The 21304-nt window shown below is 40.4% G+C and overlaps 2 protein-coding genes across 3 annotated transcripts in view; one reads left to right on the top strand and one right to left on the bottom strand.

Moving 5' to 3' along the window:
* The first annotated feature begins 102 nt into the window (after nucleotides 1–102).
* On the top strand, nucleotides 103–19812 carry bccip.L (BRCA2 and CDKN1A interacting protein L homeolog). Its single transcript, NM_001092448.1, has 7 exons — nucleotides 103–279; nucleotides 1790–1864; nucleotides 2751–2831; nucleotides 4600–4689; nucleotides 5812–5999; nucleotides 12213–12384; nucleotides 19540–19812. The coding sequence occupies exons 1-7, from the start codon at nucleotides 130–132 to the stop codon at nucleotides 19708–19710; spliced, it is 927 nt and encodes a 308-aa protein (NP_001085917.1). The 5' UTR covers nucleotides 103–129; the 3' UTR covers nucleotides 19711–19812.
* The window catches only part of dhx32.L (DEAH-box helicase 32 (putative) L homeolog), a 52372-nt gene continuing 49610 nt past the window's right edge, over nucleotides 18543–21304 (bottom strand). The window contains exon 12 of one of the 2 annotated variants that reach the window (XM_018224587.2): nucleotides 18543–20305. In XM_018224587.2, the coding sequence (XP_018080076.1) occupies nucleotides 20128–20305 (178 nt within the window). In that variant the 3' untranslated portion in view covers nucleotides 18543–20127. 2 annotated transcript variants of the gene reach the window in all.

Genomic DNA, 21304 nt, shown 5'->3' with positions numbered 1-21304 from the left:
TTGTGTCTTAAATGCCATGGAGGTTAAACTTTCAGTATTTTGGTCTCCCCCCTCTTTCAGTTGGTACAGTCTGAAGAACTTCCTGTTTACTTCCGGATTGTTGCACGCTGTTTAGGAAAGGCAGGCGGCATGGCTTCTAATGCAAAGCGGAGGGCGCTGGAGCCTGAGCGGCTGCTGGAGAAACATAAAGAAGATGAGGAGGACATGGAAGGCGACGAATCAGAAGAGTCCGATGACATTGAAGAAGATGAATCGGAGGAAGATGAAGAAGTGAACGAGGTATAGTCGTGGTTGAAGATAGAGGTTGGACAGAGAGAAGCTTCCATGTGGCACTCAGATTGTTGTAGAACTGCAGCTCCCAGTGTTGCCCTGCTGTGAAACAGTAGTCCTGCGACAGCTAAAAAACAGATGGGCCATGATAAGAGTCTCTGGACAACACAGGCCAATATATTCGCATGTGACAGAATGTCTAATTCTTAGCAACTGTACAATTGCCCGTAATTTCTTTACTTTTTTTTATATCGTTTTTGAATTATTTGCCTTCTTCTTCTGACTCTTTTCAGCTTTCACATGGGGGTCACTGACCCCATCTGTAAAGCTACAAATGTATTGTTATTGCTACTTTCTATTAGTTTACTATTCAGGCCTCTCCTATTCATATTCCAGTCTCTTATTCAAATCAATGCATGGTTGCTAGGGTAATTGTGACCCTAGCAACCAGATGGCTAAAACTGCAAACTGGAGAGTTGCTGAATAAAAAGCCAAATAACTAAAAAACGACAAATAATAAAACGTGAAAACCATTGCAAATTGTCTCAGAATATTACTCTCTACATCAGGGGCCCCAACCTTTTTTACATGTGAGAAACATTCAAATGTAAAAAGAATTGGGGAGCAACACAAGCATGAAAAAGTCCCTTGCAGTTCCAAATAAGGGCTGTGATTGGCCATTTGGTAGCCCCCTATGTGGACTGGCAGCCTACAGGAGACCCTACTTAGTAGTATACTTAGTTTTTATGCAACTAAAACTTGCTTCCAAGCCTTGAATTAAAAAATAAGCACCTGCTTTGAGGCCATTGAGAGCAACATCCAAGGGGTTGGTGAGTAACATGTTACTCATGAGCTACTGGTTGGGCATAACTGCTCTACTTCACACTAAAAGTTAATTTAAAGGTGAACAACCCCTTTAAGGCTTTTGGGTACCAGAGCAACTTGTGCTGCTGCTTTTTAATCGTGCAGTGATATAGTTTAGTGTTCACTTGTACTTAAACAACTGTATTATGAACCAGACCATAGTAGAATGTTAGGAATGGCCCCCTAGTTTAGTTTATTGCAGATTTTCTTAAAATACAGGATACTAAACTCACTCAGGGGAACCAGCCCTGTGACTTAATTTACAACATATGCTCCTTATAATCAATATTTTCTATTGTTTTATAGAGCGATCATGGAGACCCACCCTAAACCCAAAAGGGACCCAGCCCATATGTTAAAAATTCATGGTTTGTTGGTTCTGGCATTCGAGCGAGGAATAAAACAAATGGTTTTCTTTAATATTATAATGTGTGGGACCTTTAGTACCGGTGGGAGGTCAATTGGTTGATGAGAGCAGGGAAAAAGCAGAGGTATTTAAACTGTTATTTTCCATCTGTTTATATAACTTAGGAACCAGCTAATGAAGGTTTCAGTTTTTAATAGACCCAGTTCTTATAATGTGTAACTACTGATGGCTGGTAGCATTTGTGGATTTTTTTGAGTTGCAATTGAAACAAATGTTTTCTGTTTGTAGGAAGTTAATATTGACTTTGAAGCCTACACAATATCTGACGCTGATTATGACGGCATAAAAAAGCTGCTCAAGCAGGTAAGATTCAGTCTATCTCTGCATAGTCTCTTCTTTTTGTCTGAGCATTTGGGACATTTTTCCCCTTCCCAAAGTCACTTTAGAGTGACACTCGCCTTTAGCCATTATTGTTGCTATATCCTTTATACAAGTTTGAACTGCCTGCATGCTAAAGCATATATTATAGGGCCTACAGGCTGGTTCTTCCCATGATCTTTTAGTTCCCAACTCTAAAACATGTTCAGGATGCACTGAAATCTAAAAGATTAAATGTTTATTTACAATAGAAACTGTAAAGGTTCTTGGTGATATTGTTATTGTCAACTAGGTGTGGATCCCTGCAGTGGTTTGTCTGGCATCAACAAACCACTTTCACTCCCAAGTAGCACATGACTCTGGGCCATTGACTCATTGTCATATGTAGGAAGCCATGGTTGGAGATTATACCTGCCTTAGTAGTACAGGTATGGGACCTGTTATCCAGAATGCTCTGGACCTGGGGTTTTCCGTATAAGGGATCTTTCCATAATTTGGATCTTCATACCTTAAGTATGCTAAAAAATCTTTTAAACATTAATTAAACCCAATAGGATTGTTTTGCATCCAATTGAGATTAATGATAGCTTAGTTGGGATCAAGTACAAGGTACTGTTTTATTATTACAGAGAAAAAGGGAATCATCATTAAAATGTTGAATTATTTACTTTCTGCATATAGGACTCCGTGACATGCTATCTATTTTATTTTAAGAGATTCTTAATCAGGAGAAAACAAAAATACATTTGTGCCTTTAACTGTATTGGCAGAATGATTTGCTTTACCTTGATACATTCTGTTTCACCTGAAAACTGTTTTGGCTCAATCATACTGACTGTTTCCTATGTCTGTCTCTTTCAACTGTTTCAAGTTGTTCCTGAAAGCCCATGTGAATATCTCAGAGTTAACAGACCTCCTTATTCAGCAGAATCACATTGGCAGCGCAATTAAGGTAAATTACTTGAATCCTGCTGTCGTTGGATCAAGCTGACTTGTGATGGGAAACATTTTCTGGGCTAAGGTTAAATGGATTATAAACAAAGTATTTAACTTCTTGAGACATTTTAAGGAGAAGGAAAGCTACCAAAGCAGTTTATTGCCAATAGATTAGCCACACTAGTGCAAGCTATAACACTATATTTATTCTTCAGAATGCTTTACCATAACTGAGTAAACAGCTCTAGAAGCTCTCTATGTTTGTTTAGGATAGCAGCTGCCATATTAGCTTGGTGTGACATCACTTACTGCCTCAGTCTCTCCCTGCTCACACATAGCTCTGGGCTCAGATTACAGCAGGGAGGCGGGGGGGGGGACAGGAGCAAACTGAGCATGCTCAAGCCCTAGCCCTGAAGGTTTAAGCTGAAAACAGAACAACAGAACCCCAGTCTTGCTTTATAGCAGGCAATTGTTGATATACTTTCGCGATCAAAGCCATGGTCCCACAACGACAAAGCAGAATTACGCAGCCTTTACTGAATAGCTTATTAACAGTTATATGCTACTGCATTTAATGCATATGGCTGATTTAATAGTGTGTTGAATGAGAAAAAGGTTAAGGTGCAGCATAATAAATTTATGCACAGAACCTAGAAAGGATATAAATATATGAAATCTGAAACTCTAATATTAAAGGGGTTGTTCACTTTTGAGTTAAATTTTAGTATGATGTATAGAGTAATATTCTAAGACAATTTGCAGTTGGTTTTAATTTTTTATTATTTTAGATTTTCGAGTTATTTAGCTTTTTATTCAGCAGCTCTCCGGCTTGTAATTCTAGCAATTAGATTGCTAGGATCCAAATTACCCTAGCAACCATACATTGATTTGAATAAGAGACTGGAATATGAATAGGAGAGGCCTGAATAGAAAGATGAGTAATCAAAAGTAGCAATAACAATAAATGTGTAGCTTTACTGAGCATTTATTATTGAGAGGGGTCATTGACCCCATTTTAAAGCTGGAAAGAGTCAGAAGAAGAAGAAGGCAAATAACTAAAACTATAAAAAAAAAAAAAAAAATAATGAAGTCCAAATGAAAAGTTGCTTAGAATGGGCCATATTATAATATTAACATAAAAATTAACATTCTAAAAATTAACTTAAGGTGAACCGCCCCCTTAGGGCAGAGAAACACGTGAAGGTTCAGGGAGATTTAGATAATCCTTTCTTTTTCAGGCGACTAATCTCCCTGAAAAGCCTTCCCGCCGGCTAGAATCCTAAATCGCCAGCGGGATGACACTGGGAATGCTTCGCTTTCCGAAGTTGCCCGAAGTTTACTTGTGAGGCAAATTCGTGCGACTTTCGGAAAACAAAGCGATCCGAGTGCCAACCCGCCTACGATTTAGATTCTAGCCGACGGGAAGGCTTTCCGGGAGATTAGTCGCCGAAGAAGAGACGATTAGCTGCCAGGCGACTAAATCTCCCCGAATCTTCGTGTGCCCGTTATATTAACATTTTCAGTAGTATTATACTGTAGAAAAAGGAAGCATTCAATATGGTGACAATAGCCCTACACCAAGGGGCCCTGCAACTTGAGCAGGTTCTTTGTGCCAGGTAAAACAACTGAAAATGCAAAATTGCAACATTTGTGTTTGTTTTTTATGTACAGTACAACATTGTAATAAAAAGTACTAACTTATATTGTCCCATTAAGATGCTTTCTGCTGGTGTACAATTTTTGTTTTCTGAATTCACGTCAACTTTATCCATTGTACTTTGCAGCAAGCCGAGGGTCAGGACGATAGTGACGATGACGAAGATGATGATCATGTCTTTGGCGTCATCAGTCTTGTGAATCTAACTGAGAGAAAGGTATGTCCAAGAGGGAAGAAAATAACCATCTTGTGTATAATCTGACTATTCACAAGCTGGTACAGGTATTGGATCCGTCATCCAGAAACCCTTACCCTCCCATAGACTCCATTTTATCCAAATAATCCAACTTTTTTTTTTTTTTTATTTCCTTTTTCTCTGTAATAATAAAACAGTAGCTTGTACTTGATCCCAAATAAGATATAATTATCCTTATTGGAAGCAAAACCAGCCTCTTGGGTTTATTTAATGTTTATATAATTTTCTAGTAGACTAAAGGTATGAAGATCCAAATTAATGGAAGATCCGTTATGTGGAAAACCCCAGGTCCCGAGCATTCTGGATAACAGGCGCCATACCTGTATAGATTGATCATGGAGAACACATTGGACAGTTGCTTAACTTGTGTTAATTGCAAAGTAAACTGCGAAGAAGCACGCACTCCATGGGCCAGTAGTTATGATTAAAAGCCTTTATTCAAACAGCTAAAACAATAGACCTTACGCGTTTCGTATCCGAGGATACTTATTCATAGGCATAACATCTTCGGTGAGTTTCCATATATACAAGATTGCCGAGATTCTGAAATGTTTATGCCGTATGCTGGTTGAAGCTACACCCTCACGAGAGACCCAGGGTTTTTACACCTGGGTCCGGCTCTGCGCTGGGTGAGCCGTTAATTTAATTTATTTATTAATTAATTGATTTATTTATATATTTACATTTGGGGACTGAGCCGGTAATTTTCTCTAAATATTAATTGCAAAGTAACACAAACACACACACACACTGTATTTTCTATATAAAGGTCTTCCATCAACTATTTATACCCATTTTGCCATTGTTAATCACAAGTTGATACGGATAGTACACGGAAAATACATTAGACAGTGGCTGAACATGTTAAATTGCAGGGCGATGTATTTTCTATATAAAGTAGGGCTTCCATCCACTATATATACACCCAGTTTTCCTTTGTTTATAACAAGCACAGTACCTTCCTTTGCTGCTATGTTTTCTAACCTTTTTCTTTTTTTTTTTTTCTTCCAAATTGTGCCACAGGACACCTGGTAAAACACAATTTCAATTGCCTATTAACAGTTTTTCCGTTTGTTCTTTTAGGGCACGGCGTGTGTGGAACAGATTAAAGAACTGATTTTGAGTCGCTGCGAGGAGAACTGTGAACAGAGCTTGGTTGAACAGTTTGATAAAGTTCTAAACGACAACAGCAAGCCCGTGGGTTTCCTCCTCAGCGAGAGATTCATTAATGTACCTGCACAGATTGCTCTACCCATGCATCAGCAGCTCCAGTAAGCATATTCCCCCCCAATTGTGCCTTCCCCACCTCCAGGGGGCATCAGAGATGTTATTTAAATGTAAATGTGTTGAAGGAACAGAAAAGGAGTGGAAATGTGACAATGATGTTGATATGATTAGTACAAAAACAAGATATATTTCTTTTGTGGCAATGGCAGAGCCGGAGTTTCTAGTGACCTTCATAGGAGATATTAGACCATGTATTATGTGTATATTAACAAATTCTTATTATAGCTGAAGACTCTACCCCTCCAGACCGAGTCTGCAGATTATGGTTTTTATATGGCCGCAAACTGACAGCCTGCAGAACCAATATCTGGCCAGGGATGAGCTGGATATCTATCAGATAGGTTTAAAAATCCTGTTGGTGGATCCTTGTCTGACCTGCATCAATAGGCCCTATGCTGCTCTGATTATTGGCCCATGCCCTTAAAGGAGAAGGAAAGCTACGGAGGCATTTTATTGCCAATAGATTAGCTGCAATAGTGCAAGCTAGAATGCTATATTTATTCTGTAGAATGTTTTACCATACCTGAGTAAAAAGCTCTAGAAACTCTGTTTATTTAGTATAGGAGCTGCAGTAGTAATGTGGTGTGACATCACTTCCTGCCTGAATCTCTCCCTGCTCTGGGCTCAGATTACAGTAGAGAAGGGAGGGAAGGGGGAAGAGGAGCAAACTGAGCATGCTCTTGCCCAGGGCAAGGAGGTTTAAGCTGAAGGCAGGAAGTCTGATACAGAAGCCCATGTGAACACAATAGAAGGAAAGAAATGCAGTGTTTCTTTTGACAGGGGACTCAGAGCAGCATTACTTTGGGGGGTTTACTGGTATATTTAGATGGACCTCTCTGATAAGGCTTACTTAGTTTTAACCTTTCTTTCTCCTTTAAGAAGCCTGCAGCTGTACTGATAATACTGTATGGAAAGTGCTCTTTGAACGTCACAATGGTAGTACCTACGTCTTAAAAGGGCTGTTCACCTTTAAATTAACTTTTAGTATGCTGTAGGGAGTGATATTCTAAGACCATTTTCATTTATTATTTGTGGTTTTTGAGTTTTTTAGCCTTTTATTTCAGCAGCTCTCCAGTTGGCAATTTCAGCAATCCGGTTGCTAGGGTCCAAATTACCTTAGAAACCAGGCATTGATATAAATAAGACCCTGGAATATGAATAGGGAGAGGGCACGAATAGAATGATGAAAATGAAAAGTAGCAATAACAACAGATTTAACAAGGGTCGAATTTCAAAGTACAAAAAACTTCGTAATCCGACCATCGAATTAAAAGACTTCTAATTAGAATATCGAATTCAACGTTTTTTCAACAAATTTGGCAATCCTGCGGTCGAATAAAAATCGTTCGATTCGAACGATTTTAGCGATCGATCGAACGATTTTTATTCGATGTGTAAAGACTTAGAAAAATGTTGTAGAAGGTCCTCATAGGCTAACATAGCACTTCGGCAGGTTTAATTTGGCGAAGTATTGAAGTCGAAGGTTTTTTTAAAGAGACAGTACTTCAATTATCGAATGGTCGAATATTCGAACGATTTTTACCTCGAAGTCGAAGTAAATTCGAAGTCGTAGTATCCTATTCGATGGTCGAAGTATCCAAAAAATTACTTTGAATTTCTTTACTTCGAAAGTTCCCTCGGATTCAGCCTTATAGAACATTTGTTTTTTAGATGGGCCCCAATATAAAACTGGAAAGAGTCAGAAGAAGAAGTCAAATCATTCAAAAACTACAAAAAAGAAAAAATGAAGGCCAATTGAAAAGTCGCTTAGAATTAGCCATTCTATAACTTAGAGGGGTTGTTCACTTTTAAATGAATTTTTAGTATTAAAGGACCAGTAACGTCAAATTTTTTTTTTATTTATTATTTTTTTTAAATTGTTGATATACCACGAAAAAACCCACCAAGACTAATTAAACTTTAAAATCGCACAGCCTTTATTAAGAAATAACTTACCAAATCTCCGCTTGCGCTCCTCTTCAGAAAACGAGACAGGGCGACAATCCATCATTTGGCGCTTGATTTCTCCTCCCTAGCTATCTCCTATAAGGAAGGCAGGGAGGAGAAATCGAGTGCCACATGATGGATCGCCGGATCAGCATTTCTGAAGAGGAGCGCAAGCGGAGTTTTGGTAAGTTATTTCTTAATAAAGGCTGTGCGATTTTAAAGTTTAATTAGTCTTGGTGTTTTTGTTTTTTTTCGTGGTAGAGAGTGATCTTTTGAGACAATTTGCATTTGGTTTTGATTTTTTATTATTTGTGGTTTTTGAGTTATTTAGCTTTTTATTCAGCAGCTCTCCAGTTTGCACTTTCTGCAGTCTGGTTGCTAGGGTCCAAACTACACTAACTACCATGCATTGATTTGAATGAGAGACTGGAATATGAATAGGAGTCGGCCTGAATAGAGAGACAAGTTACAAAAAAATAGCAATATCAATAAATTTGTAGCTTACAGAGCATTTATTTTTAGATGGGGGTCAGTGACCCCCATTTGAAAGCTGGGAAGCTTCAGAAGAAGAATGCAAATATTTAAAAGCTTATAAAAAATTAATAATGGAGACCAATTGAAAGCTTGCTTATAATTGGCCGTTATTAAAAGTTAACTTAAAGGTGAACTACCCCCTTAAAGGGAAAGTAAAACCCCTAGTTAGAATTTCTTAAGACACAGTACTTCTCCACTACCCCCAAGCTATCAACCTTATGCTGATTGATATATTATTGATAGCCCATGAACCACCCCACTGATGCTGTTCCTTCTTCTCTAAGCCTGGGACATGGTGTATATGCCCTTTATCAGATGAATCTCTGTGTATAGGTTGGGAGTGGAGAGCTGAAGTTCTTCTCAGAACTAAGTTGCACCAAAAAGGGTTAAAGCGGAACATGCCTGAATATAAAGGAGAAAATTTTTTCTCATATTTCGGGCTTGAAAGTGTGAAATGCGCTGTTTATACCCGGGCAAATTCCTTATTAAATATACAAGCTATAAATTGGAAATGGCACAGCCTTGCAAGACACGCAGATAAGCAGCCTTGAAATTAGCGTCTTGCCTTAGGACAGGCGACGGTAACGAATATGTTGACTGAAACAAGAGCGTTAAGTCTTGCTACGACGGCAGCATAAGTGATGAGAAACCCCCTTAGGTTACAGTATGTGCCAAGACGGAGCTAAATAGGGCATTAGAAATAAATAACACCCGTATCAGCCATGGTTTCCAAGTTATATAATAAAGCAGCGCAGGCTGGAGAAGAACATTTCTAAATGTCACGGGTTATAATTGGCTGAACAGCACCAGCATCTTCATTTATTTCCTTCTATTGCAACCGTGTAAGCACCACAAATACGCAGCAATCGCCCACCATTTACATTCCAGACCTCGGCATACTTTGTGGCTCAAATCTCAAGTCTTTGGTGCTTTTCTATGGCGAAAAAATTGCAGAAAAAGGTGTGGGATCCGTTATCCATAAAGCTCCAAATTCTGAAAATTCATCTCCCATAGACTCCATTTTATCCGAATAATTACATTTTTAAAAAATGATTTCATTTTTCTCTGTAATAATAAAACCGTGCCTTATACTTGATCCCAACTAAAATATAATTAATTCTTATTGGAAGCAAAACCAGCCTATTGGGTTTATTTAATGTTTACATGATTTTCTAGTAGACTTAAGGTATGAAGATCCAAATTACAGAAAGATCTGCAGTGTCGGACTGGGACACCAGGGGCCCACCCAAAAACCTTAGACCAGGGGCTCACTCTCAGTACTATTATTATTCTTCCTCTCCTCACTCAACCTCTATTCTCCTAGTCTCTTTTCTTTACATACTATATTACTATAATCTTTTATTCCATCTATTTACCTTTATGTTCTCATAGAAATAAAGAATGGCCATGAAATAGGCCAAAAGTTTAGCAGCATGAGGGCCCACTGACACCTGGGCCCACCGGGAGTTTTCCTGGTATCCCAGTCGGCCAGTCCGACACTGATTATCTGGAAAACCCCAGGTCCTGAGCATTCTGGATAATAGGTCCCATACCTGTACTAGTAATTTTTAAAATTTTTATAAAATGCTCTTAACATTGCAATAATGTTTGAATTAGGGATGTATCGAATCCAGGATTCGGTTCGGGATTCGGCCTTTTTCTGCAGGATTCGGCCGAATCCTTGTGCTTGGCCGAATCAAATCTGAATCCTAACTTGCATATGTAAATTAGGTGCGGGGAGGGAAAGCATTTGATTTTTCATCACAAAAGAATAATTTTTTCCACTTTTTCCTTTCCTGCCCCTACTTTGCATATGCAAATTCAGATTCGGTTCGGTATTTGGCCGAATCTTTCACCAAGGATTCGGCCGAATCCCAAATAGTGGATTTGGTGCATCCCTAGTTTGAATAGGAACAGCCAAGCCCTTGATTTGACTACTTGAAAGCAATGGAAACATATTAATATGACAATATTTACATCTTGTGAGAGAATACTTCCCTTTACGGAATCAAAGCACAATGGGATCAAGAGGAGGGGCAATCGATAACTAGAAAATGGCAGGGGTGATTCACCTTTAAGGTAACTTCTAGTATGTTATCGAATGGCTAATTCTAAGCTCGTCAAACTCTCCTCTTCAAACTAAAACTTTCTTTGTTGTTCGGGCGACTTCGGAAAACGAAGTGCTCTGAGTGCCATCCTGTCGGCGATTTACATTCAAGCCTATGGGAAGTCAGTTCGGGGAGATTAGTCACCCGGAGAAGAGGAGATTTGTCGCCGGATGACTAATCTTCCCTAATTTGACCGTGTGTCTCTGCCCTTAAAGGGATACTGTCATGGGAAAAATTTTTTTTCCAAAATGAATCCGTTAATAGTGCTGCTCCAGCAGAATTCTGCACTGAAATCCATTTCTCAAAAGAGCAAACAGATTTTTTTATATTCAATTTTGAAATCTGACATGGGGCTAGACATATTGTCAATTTACCAGCTGCCCCTGGTCATGTGACTTGTGCTTGCACGTTAGGAGAGAAATGCTTTCTGGCAGGCTGCGGTTTTTCCTTCTCAATGTAACTGAATGTGTCTCAGTGGGACATGGGTTTTTACTATTGAGTGTTGTTCTTAGATCTACCAGGCAGCTGTTATCTTGTGTTAGGGAGCTGTTATCTGGTTACCTTCTCATTGTTCTTTTCTTTGGCTGCTGGGGGGAAAAGGGAGGGGGATGATATCACTCCAACTTGCAGTACAGCAGTAAAGAGTGATTGAAGTTTATCAGAGCACAAGTCACATGACTTGGGGCAGCTGGGAAATTGACAATATGTCTAGCCCCATGTCAGATTTCAAAATTGAATATAAAAAAATCTGCTCTTTTGAGAAATGGATTTCAGTGCAGAATTCTGCTGGAGCAGCACTATTAACTGATTCATTTTGAAAAAAATGTTTTTTCCCATGACAGTATCCCTTTAAGAATAATGAAAGTGTCAAGGTGGCGATTAACAAGCAATAAAAGCTGCTGACCCTCATCCAGACCAGGTTAGGAGGTTATCGGTTTGTGTACGAGTCCCATTCGATAATTGAAAAAAACAGTAGGAAAAGGATGTAGTTTCCTGATGGGTCTTGTTCGACCCACAGTATGATCTGATTGTTGATCTTTGTAGTTAAAGCTTGGAACAGCCTGAATTATATCATCGCTTAAAGGAGAATTCAATCCTAAAGCTAAAAACCCCTACTCCCCTACCCTATATAGACCCCCCCCCCAGCCTAAGTGTTTCCCCTCGGTGCAGATTCAGGCATCGGAGTTCCACTATACACTTTTAGAGGCCTTGGGTTTGGCCGAATATATATATATATAAACGTCGGGTGTTCTCAGCAATATGAAGGGCAATCACTCACATTTTAAGTCGACGAATACAACAAGTTACAGGGGCGTCTTTGTGTTTGCTCAACGCTCAGGCAGGGAAGGAAACTGCGGAGAACCATTAATACTAATCAGTGTTTTCATAACGGACTTGGCTCAGTATGGACTGCAGCAATTGGCTGTGATTGATTTTTGTGGAGTGGGTGGAATTAACCGTCAGGGTAGGAGTCACGTCTTGGTACAGTGTTTCTGCAAATATATTTCGGATATGTTGACAATCTCCGCGTGCTACTAAACTATGCCCAAAGAAATAACTGCTTTTTGTGTTATATATTTAGGCACCTTGTATTTTATTTTTAAACAGGAAAGAATTGGCAGATTCTCAGAGAACCAATAAACCATGCGGGAAGTGTCATTACTATTTAATTCTAAGCAAAACCTTCATGGAAGCAACGAAAACATCCAAGGGGAGCGTTGGCTCCCAAGCCAAGGAGGAGCTGATGTTTGCCAATGCAGAAGATGAGTTTTTCTACGAGGTAAAGGGGAAACTGAGGTGGAAGGTTATTCCAAAATAAAGAGTCCCCATGCGGATATTATTTAACATACGCTGAATATGAATTGTGTTGAAAATGTGAAAAATGATTTTGTCGTACCACCTTTTTACTCCTTCGAGAGATTAGTCGCCCAGCGAAAAATCTCCTTTTCTTCGGGGCAACTAATCTCCCCGACAGGGCCAGAACAAGGAGTAAGCAGAGTAGGCACGTGCCTAGGGCGCAAAGCTTGGGGGACGCCTTCTCTGCCTCATACCCCTAGTACGATCCCATCTTGCTGCTCTTTCCGATGTGTCTGCCTCTTTTCTGACGCACACTAGCGTCCGTTTTGACGCAAGCGCTCCTTTTAGGCGAACACCTATAGGGCGCTGCTCCCCGAACTGCCTCCCGCGGCAAGAATGTAAATCGCCGGCGTGATGGCAATCGGTTTGATTTCAAACTTCAGATGACTTTGGAAAACCAAGCATTCCGAGTGCTATCCCGCGGGCGATTTAGATTCTAGCCGGCAGGAGGCAGTTCGGGGAGATTAGTCGCCCCAAAGAAGAGGCGATTTACTGTCTGGCGTCTCTCTCCTTATCTAAGCGTGTATCTCTGCCCCAGACAGGCAGCAACAAGGTTGAGATTGTTACACATTACACTGGGAGTGAATGATTAAGCTGAGGGTGCATATTACAGGAGCAAGACAGTAGAATGTGGCTAATGTCTCCAGTGATTATTGCTGGAACCATTATTGTACAATGCCATGCTCCCAGCATGCTTTTAAAGGGGTGGGTCACCTTTAAGTTTATTTTATAGAATGACCAACTCTTAAATAAGCAACTGTTAAATTGGTTTTCATTTATTTCTATAGGTTTTTAATTATTTGCCTTCTTCTTCTGACTCTTCTCGGCTTTCAAATGGGGGTCACTGACCCCATCTAAAAAACGAATGCTTTGCAGGGCTACACATTTATTGTCATTGCTACTTTTTATTACTCCTCTTTCTATTCAGGCCCTCTCCTATTTATAGTCCAGTCTCTTATTCAAATCACAATAAAAAAACGAAATAACTCAAAAACCACGAATAAAACATGAGAACCAATCGCAGATTGTCTCAGAATATGACTCTCTACATCATATTAAAATTTAACAAAAAAGTGAACCACTCTTTTAATCTGAATGCTGGGAATTGCAATCAAGTGATGCTGTTATGGAAGATTTTATTAATCTTAAGTAGGGATGCACCGAATACACTATACGTCCGAAAACGAATCCAAATTTGCATATCCAAATTAGGGGTGGGAAGGGGAAAAAACGTGTTTACTTGTTTTGTGACAAAAAGTCACGCAATTTCCCCACTCCTAATTTGCATATGCAAATTCGGATTCGGTCGAACCCTGCTGAAAAAGGCCGATTTTTGAATTTGGTGCATCCCTAATTTTAATTGATTATTCAAGTAGATTGTTTAGTCTGTGTAGTTTTAGCAGAGGAGCCTATTTGAGGAGGAGAAGGAGGGACCCCAGTTATTATGGTTATATAATCATTTATAATATACAAGGGTCCAATCAGAAGGACCGCCTGGTGCAGTTCATATATGTAACAAAAACTTTCTTATTACTGAACTCATTTACTTTATTAAGCCCTGGGCATTTTCACTCGGTCTCACCACAGAAAGATTCCTTTCTTCGTGCTGATTATGCCATTCTTGTTAATTAACTGCCTTTAGTGGAATGGAGAGGTTCTTTGTTTCTGGCACCTCTTCCAGTTCCAGCGTGTGCCTGAAATGCTAACTCTATTTATCTGCAGCGCCGGCTCTCGGTTCCGGTCAGGACTGAGCACACCACTAAAAAAGCGAGCCAAGTTTTGAGGATTAGTCCAAGCTGACAGCACTTGAAGGGTATTATTTATTCCTTACGAGTGTTCATGAACCACTGACTAAGGTGTAAGTCTGTGGAGTCAGCTAGATGGGGGACTAATGAAGGCACAGTAACTCTCAATTTCATTGCTCCTGTAAAGGTGCTTGTAGCTTTGTTTGAAATTCAGCCTTGTCTAGAGGAACACTGTCTTTGTAACCACAACCCTTCCCACCTCTTCTCAGAGTCCTCCTGTCAGTCATGCTATATTTCAGCCATCTCTTGCAGCTTCCATTCACTTGAATACATTTTTGAGCAGAAAGTGCTCACACTTGTATTTCTGCTGCAGAACGTGACCCTAAGCACTTTTTATCTGACTGAAATACACCAGCTGGAAAAAGCCACATCACATTGGCATAAAGCTGGTGACCACACACAAGTAAACTTTATTAGCGCCCAACCAAATAGCACTTTCTGCAGACAGATCTGTCAAACCATGGTAGATGGGTACACACAAAGCAGGTCATATTCCAATGATTTTTCCCTTTTGCCAATGTATGGCCAATCTTATCCTTTCCGGGAATGTCTATTACAATACGATAATGTGGGGGGCAATGGGTTGGGTATGATCCGATGATATTAAGAAGAGATCTGGACTGATAGAATCAGTAGTGGCAGAGAGCAGTCGACAGATGTCATCACATTAAAAATAGCATGGATAATTGTCAGAGGTAGGCAAAGTGGTGAGTAAAACCAAGTTCTGTAGATCAGGGATAAGTAGCGGGGTCAATAAAGCTGAGTTCTCTAAAGCATGGGTAACCAAGGGGGTCAGTTCTGTAGGTCAGGGGATAGGTATGGTGGCCAGTATAGCTGAGGTGGTCTGTAAGTCACAGGGAAGGCAATGTGGTCAGTATAGCTGAATTCTGTAAGTCAGGGGGTAGGCAAGTTGGTCAGTATATCTGAGTTCTGTAGGCAAAGTGGTCGATATAGCCGAGTTATGTAGATCAAGGGTTAGCAAGGTGGTCAGTATAGCTGAGGTCTGTAGGTCAGGGGCAGGCAAGGTGATCAATATAGATGAGTTCTGTAGGTCAATGGGTAGGCAAGGGGGTCAATATAGCTGAGTTATGTAGATCAAGGGTTAGCAAGGTAGTCAGTATAGCGGAGGACTGTAGGTCAGGGGCAGGCAAGGTGATCAATATAGATGAGTTCTGTAAGTCAAGGGTAGGCAAGGGTGGTCAGTATAATTGAGTTCTGTAGGTCAGTGGGTAGGCAAGGGGGTCAATATAGCAGAGTTCTGTAGGTCATGGGTTAGGCAAGGTGGTCAGTATTGATAACCCAAAAGATGAAAAATCCTATCAAGTTGAAAAATCCACTCACCATGAACAAAGGTGGATCCAGGTGCACGTGCCCCAAACCTTCAGCTAAGGGGAGTGATCACTTATCCATGTTGAAAAAAAAGGCTGGCACAAACCGGATCAAAGTCAAAAATTGCTGCTTAAAACTATTTTATTGGTGAAAATGACATCTTATTCTGTTGTAAATAAAGCCTGACGCGTTTCGTGCCCCTCATGGGCACTTAATCATAGGTAGTCCTTCAACATGGAAAGGTGGTCAGTATATCTGAGTTCTGTAGCTAAGTGGGGGGATATTGTTAAATTCTGTAGAGCCGAGGAGAGAGAGGACATTTCTGTGGCAGAGTTCTGCAGAGAATGCTAGAAATTCTGCTGTTGTACTGAAATTTTTTCCCATAAATGCTACAAACATGGGGATTCTTGCTCCCCACCCCCTGAATAACACATAAGCCTATCCATAATGTAGTGATACTATTATTCCAACAATACATATATAAAAGCATAGAAGGTTGGTTTGAGAGCCTGGACATTAAGTCCTAGACAAGGACATCAGGGTTTCCAGCATTACGTTGTACAGGAATCGCTTTACATTTTATCATGGGATGCTAGCAATATCTCACTTTGCCTTTCAACCATAGAGAAGTATTCCACACCATTAAACCGGCTTTTAATGTAGGCATAAAATTCACTTTATAACCGAATATTTCCGTGAGAGGAGAATCTCGTCCATTTCCTACACGCTCAATTTCATTTAATTAAAACTGCGTATGTATATTTCAATGTATCGTAGACTTCCCTGTTGTGCACACTGATAACTTGATAGATAGGAAGGCTCTGCAGTCGTGCACTTCAGATAAGGTACGTAATAATTAGAGCTTATTAATGACTTTGTCTTGGCCAGACCTGAGGAAACAGATGGGATTTCAACAAGTGTCCTAGTTCTTTATTAGCATCTTAAAGCTGCCTGTCAACTCTTGCTTGTTAGGGTAATACTGCCTAGCTGGTGTCCCATTGGCACGTGTTAAAGAGGAAATTCACCTTTAAATAAAGTATCTAGTAGAATAAAGGCAACTATTAGCATTTCTCTTGAAAATGTTTCACCACTCCCAGTGGCAGGAAATTCCCCGGCATTTCTCTGTGATATCACTCCAACTTGCAGTACAGCAGTAAAGAGTGACTGAAGTTTATCAGAGCACAAGTCACATGACTGGGGGCAGCTGGGAATCTGACAATATGTCTAGCCCCGTGTCAGATTTCAAAATGAAATATGAAAAAATCTGTTTGCTCTTTTGAGCAATTGAGTTTAGGGATGGCCTCTCCACTTTGGCATAAACGGCTTCTTTTACACCTCTTTCAAACTATCTGTCCTCTCTATCCAAAATGTGCCCATTGCTGTCCTCATAGGAATGGCCATTTTCTTTGAGATGTATATAGACTTCCGAGTCTAATCTTGAGGCGTTAGTCCTTCTGAGTTTGTCTCTTCAATGTATAGATCCAGGCACTCTTCACTACACTGGACAGCCTAGACCACATGACTCTTCATTTGCTTCAGTGTTGGGTCTTTATGGTGTTGCTGGTTTTGAAATACACAGGAATGTGATGTTTCTTGAAAATTCTTCTAAGTTTTTCAGATGTTTTAGCCACATGTGGGATGACTTTGTGGATTTGCCTACTATGTTCCTCCCCTCTATTTTTGGTTTGATCTTTTTGCTTGGCTTTGATTTCACTTTCATACTTCTGCACTGATTGCCACAGTTTCAGCCCGATGGTGTAAAGTTCTTATAACCCCAGTTTATGTTCCAGAGGGTGATGGAAATCAAACAACAAATACTGATCCTTTAATATCCAGGTTTCCCCCTCTTTGATAACTAGTACACAGTCCAAAAATGCCAGTTTGCCGTCTTTTCATCTTCCCTAGTAAACGTGATCTTTTTGTCCAACGAGTTTGTGTTGAGTGAAAGCTGGAACCTCGTATGCTTTAATTTTGACCCAGGTGTTGTCCACATAGCTGAACCAATGACTTGGTGCTGTTCCCTTGAAGGTATTCTAGGCTTTCTTTTTCCACTTCTTCCATTTAAAGGTTCGCTACGATTGGAGACACAGACAAACCCATGGCACAGCCATGTTTTTTTCTATAAAAGACTTCCTTGTGCTTGAAGTAAATGGTATTAAGGCATAGGTTCAGTTGTTCTGGGTTCTGCTGCTGAGGGCAGTGCCTTGTTTCAGCAGTTTCCTCACTGTCCCAATGGCCTCAGATGTGGGTATACACGTGAATAGAGATGTAACATCATAGGACACCATAGTGTCATTGGTCTGCAGTTTTACCTCATGCACCTGGAGTTCTGAATGTGGTGTACTGTGTTGCCAACTAAAGGAGCTAAGATGCTTGCTACATATTTTGCAGTCTTGAGGGTAGCCTCAAGGCCTTAAATTGCCTTTGACTTAGTTCTACTAGATACAGTATATTTCATGACCTGGATAAATGACTCTTCATAAACAACTTTAAATAAACTTTTGGTATTTTATTGATATATCTTTTACTTTGTTCTTCATCTTCTGTGGTTTTCAGTAGAAATGCACCAAATCCAGGATTCACACAAACAAGTCAAACATTTTTTACCATGTGCAGTTCTTTTTTTCCCCTAATTTACATGCAAGTTAGGGTTTGGATTTGGCCACATCTTTCACAAAGGATTCAGTGCATCCCTAGTTTTTAGATTATTATATTTCTTACCCCTTTTCAACCAGCAATTGGACATGATTTTTGGGATCAATGGCCCCAGCAACCAGATTGGCACAGATTGTTTCTGTGTAGGGTCAAAGGTGACTCGTAGATTGCCGTAGGGACATTCTCCAAATTTAGCGGCTCATAGTAGGTAGTTTTTTTCCACCCACATTTTTAGTTCTTAATATTTGTGGCTTAACCAAAAAAAAACTCTTGCATTCAGTTATTTTTGTCCTTTTTTTTTTTTTCCTTTTTAATTGTGTTTATTAGCACTTTTGAATAAACAGCATGAGTAAACATAATAAAGGATTGACTGACATAAGCCCATCAGTTAATACAACAGAATGTGTGTCCTTTCTGTTGTACAAACACCAATACAATTACATAACTGAACGGCATGACTTAACTTGGCTAATGTGTCCTTATAGGATATAGATTCCCTTAAGTCTGATTGATGGAGGGCAATGTTGGACTGGGGTGCCAGGGGGCAAGCAGATAACCTTACATCCAGCTCACTCGCCAGACTGTAGTTACTCCTCTCTTCACTCACCATATTTATTATCTTCTCAACCAGTAGCTCCAACCCCTTGAGTGTTGCTCCCAGTGGCTTTAAAGCAGATGCCTTCAAGCCAGGAATTCAAAAATAAGCAGGTTTTGGTTACATAAAAACCAGTTGTACTTTTTTTTTTTTTATTCTTGCATTGCTCCCCAACTCTTTTTTACAACTGAATATGGCTCACGGGTAAAAGGGTTGGGGATCACTGATCTAGAGGATAGTGATAAATCTAAGATGTGCTGCATGCCTCCAGCTCTCCTTTATGGAACGCTGTGCTATGTCTGCCGAGGGACATGGATTTGGAGAAACTGCCTGCTCGTTCACTTAACTGCTTGCTGTATCAGACAGGGAGAAGCCCCATAAAAATGACAGTGAAAAAAAACAGCAAAGAGCTCAGCAGAGCACTTTAAGCAGATTTAATTTGGGATGTTTTATGTTCCCTTCAGTGCAGATATATTCACTTGTTGCGAAGTGTGAAGGTTACCTCATGCACTGCTTCGTTTTCTGAAGTCGCCCCACGAGGAAACTTCAGGCGACTTTGGAAAACGAAGCGGTCCGAGTGCCATCCAGCCGTCGATTTACATTCGTCACTGCGACTAATCGTCCAGAATCTGAGCGCGTGCCCTGACCCTTAATGAACATTTCATCCATCTATTTCCCTTTGTTTCATGTGCAGAAAGCCCTTGTGAAGTTCAACTACTCTGTGCAGGAGGAGAGCGACACGCAGCTGGGCGGCCGATGGTCCTTTTCCGACGTGCCCATGAAACCCTTGAGGACAGCCATGTTGGTTCCTGCCGAGCGGATGAATTCAATCATGGACAAGTTCAAAGAATACCTCTCCGTGTGAACCGTTTCCCCCCTTGTAACAGCTGAGTTTTATACAACTATGTACCCAAAAGCGATAACATCATAGAAACCAATTAATTTTTATAAACGCGTTCGTACAGTCTGTCGTTCATTTCATCTTTTTGTCTCCGGTGAGACGACAAGAGGGTTTGGGGAACATTTCATTAGTGTAATTAAAGCAAAGATTCCTTTAGAGCAGGCACTCAGTCCCTGACAGGGAGAAAGTACAACACAAGGGCTCACTATATAATTTATTTGATCAGACACACGGAAGGGAGGAAAAGCGTTACTCAGATTTCTGTAACATCTAATGGTTTTTTTTTTTTTTTCCGGCTTATCAAAAAAAATCAGTTCATTAAAGTCTTCTTTTTCTTTGGGACACGTATTGCACTCCTGGAGTCTTCTCTATTAGCCAAGGTCATTGTATAATGCATCTTTGTTCTGCGGTGCCTTCATCATTGGCTTCATGTAGAGGCTCCTCTTCTCTGGGCTCCTCAGTTGGGGGGGTGTCTGGGGTCTGGTCCTGCTGCAGGAGATCTTTAGTCTCACTAGGGGGCAGGTTGCTGAAGTAGTACGGGGGAACAAACTCCATGAACCTAATGAAAAATAAAGTGTATCGCCATTATCCATAGGTTAAACTTTTATCCATCAAGTGCTAAACTCTAGGTTTCATGGGGGTTATACTGCAACATGAACAAAGACTTACAACCGATCACCCTTCATTATTTTAACTGAACCAAACATGCTAACTACTAATAGGTTCTATGAGTAACTGAACTGGATGAAAGCTTGATGCAGTTTTAATTCATCACTATATTTTGTTTCATCTTTTGCAGCAACAACAGTTAGACAAGGCTTTGGATTTAACCCATTGCTTACATCAGTGCAGCAGTTCAACCTTGTACTATAATGGCAGATTGGCTCTTATACCAGGGGACTTGCTATTGAGAATATAAAATGTGGCACTGTTAGCAGCCTCTTCATAAGTGCCATGTGTAGTACATAGCATTAAGTAGTCCAAGAGTACACTGCATTCTCTCTTATCTTGCTCACTCCTGTGTGCTGCAAGCCCAGTGATTCTCACAGTCCCACGCTCCCTTCCCAGAAACTATTATCCACTGTTACTATAGGCACCATCTCTCCCTACTATACCTGCTATCCCACAGTTACACTCCCTTCCCAGAGACTATTATCCACTGTTACTATAGGCACCATCTCTCCCTACTATACCTGCTATCCCACAGTCACAATCCCTTCCCAGAGACTATTATCCCACTGTTACTATAGGCACCATCTCTCCCTACTATACCTGCTATCCCACAGTTACACTCCCTTCCCAGAGACTATTATCCACTGTTACTATAGGCACCATCTCTCCCTACTATACCTGCTATCCCACAGTCACAATCCCTTCCCAGAGACCATTATCCACTGTTACTATAGGCACCATCTCTCCCTACTATACCTGCTATCCCACAGTTACACTCCCTTCCCAGAGACTATTATCCACTGTTACTATAGGCACCATCTCTCCCTACTATACCTGCTATCCCACAGTCACAATCCCTCCCAGAGACTATTATCCACTGTTACTA

Source organism: Xenopus laevis, chromosome 7L (assembly GCF_017654675.1).
Source record: "Xenopus laevis strain J_2021 chromosome 7L, Xenopus_laevis_v10.1, whole genome shotgun sequence".
NCBI lineage: Eukaryota > Metazoa > Chordata > Amphibia > Anura > Pipidae > Xenopus > Xenopus laevis.
The sequence above is the reverse complement of the archived record's forward strand: the minus strand, read 5'-3'. Positions and strand labels throughout refer to the sequence as shown.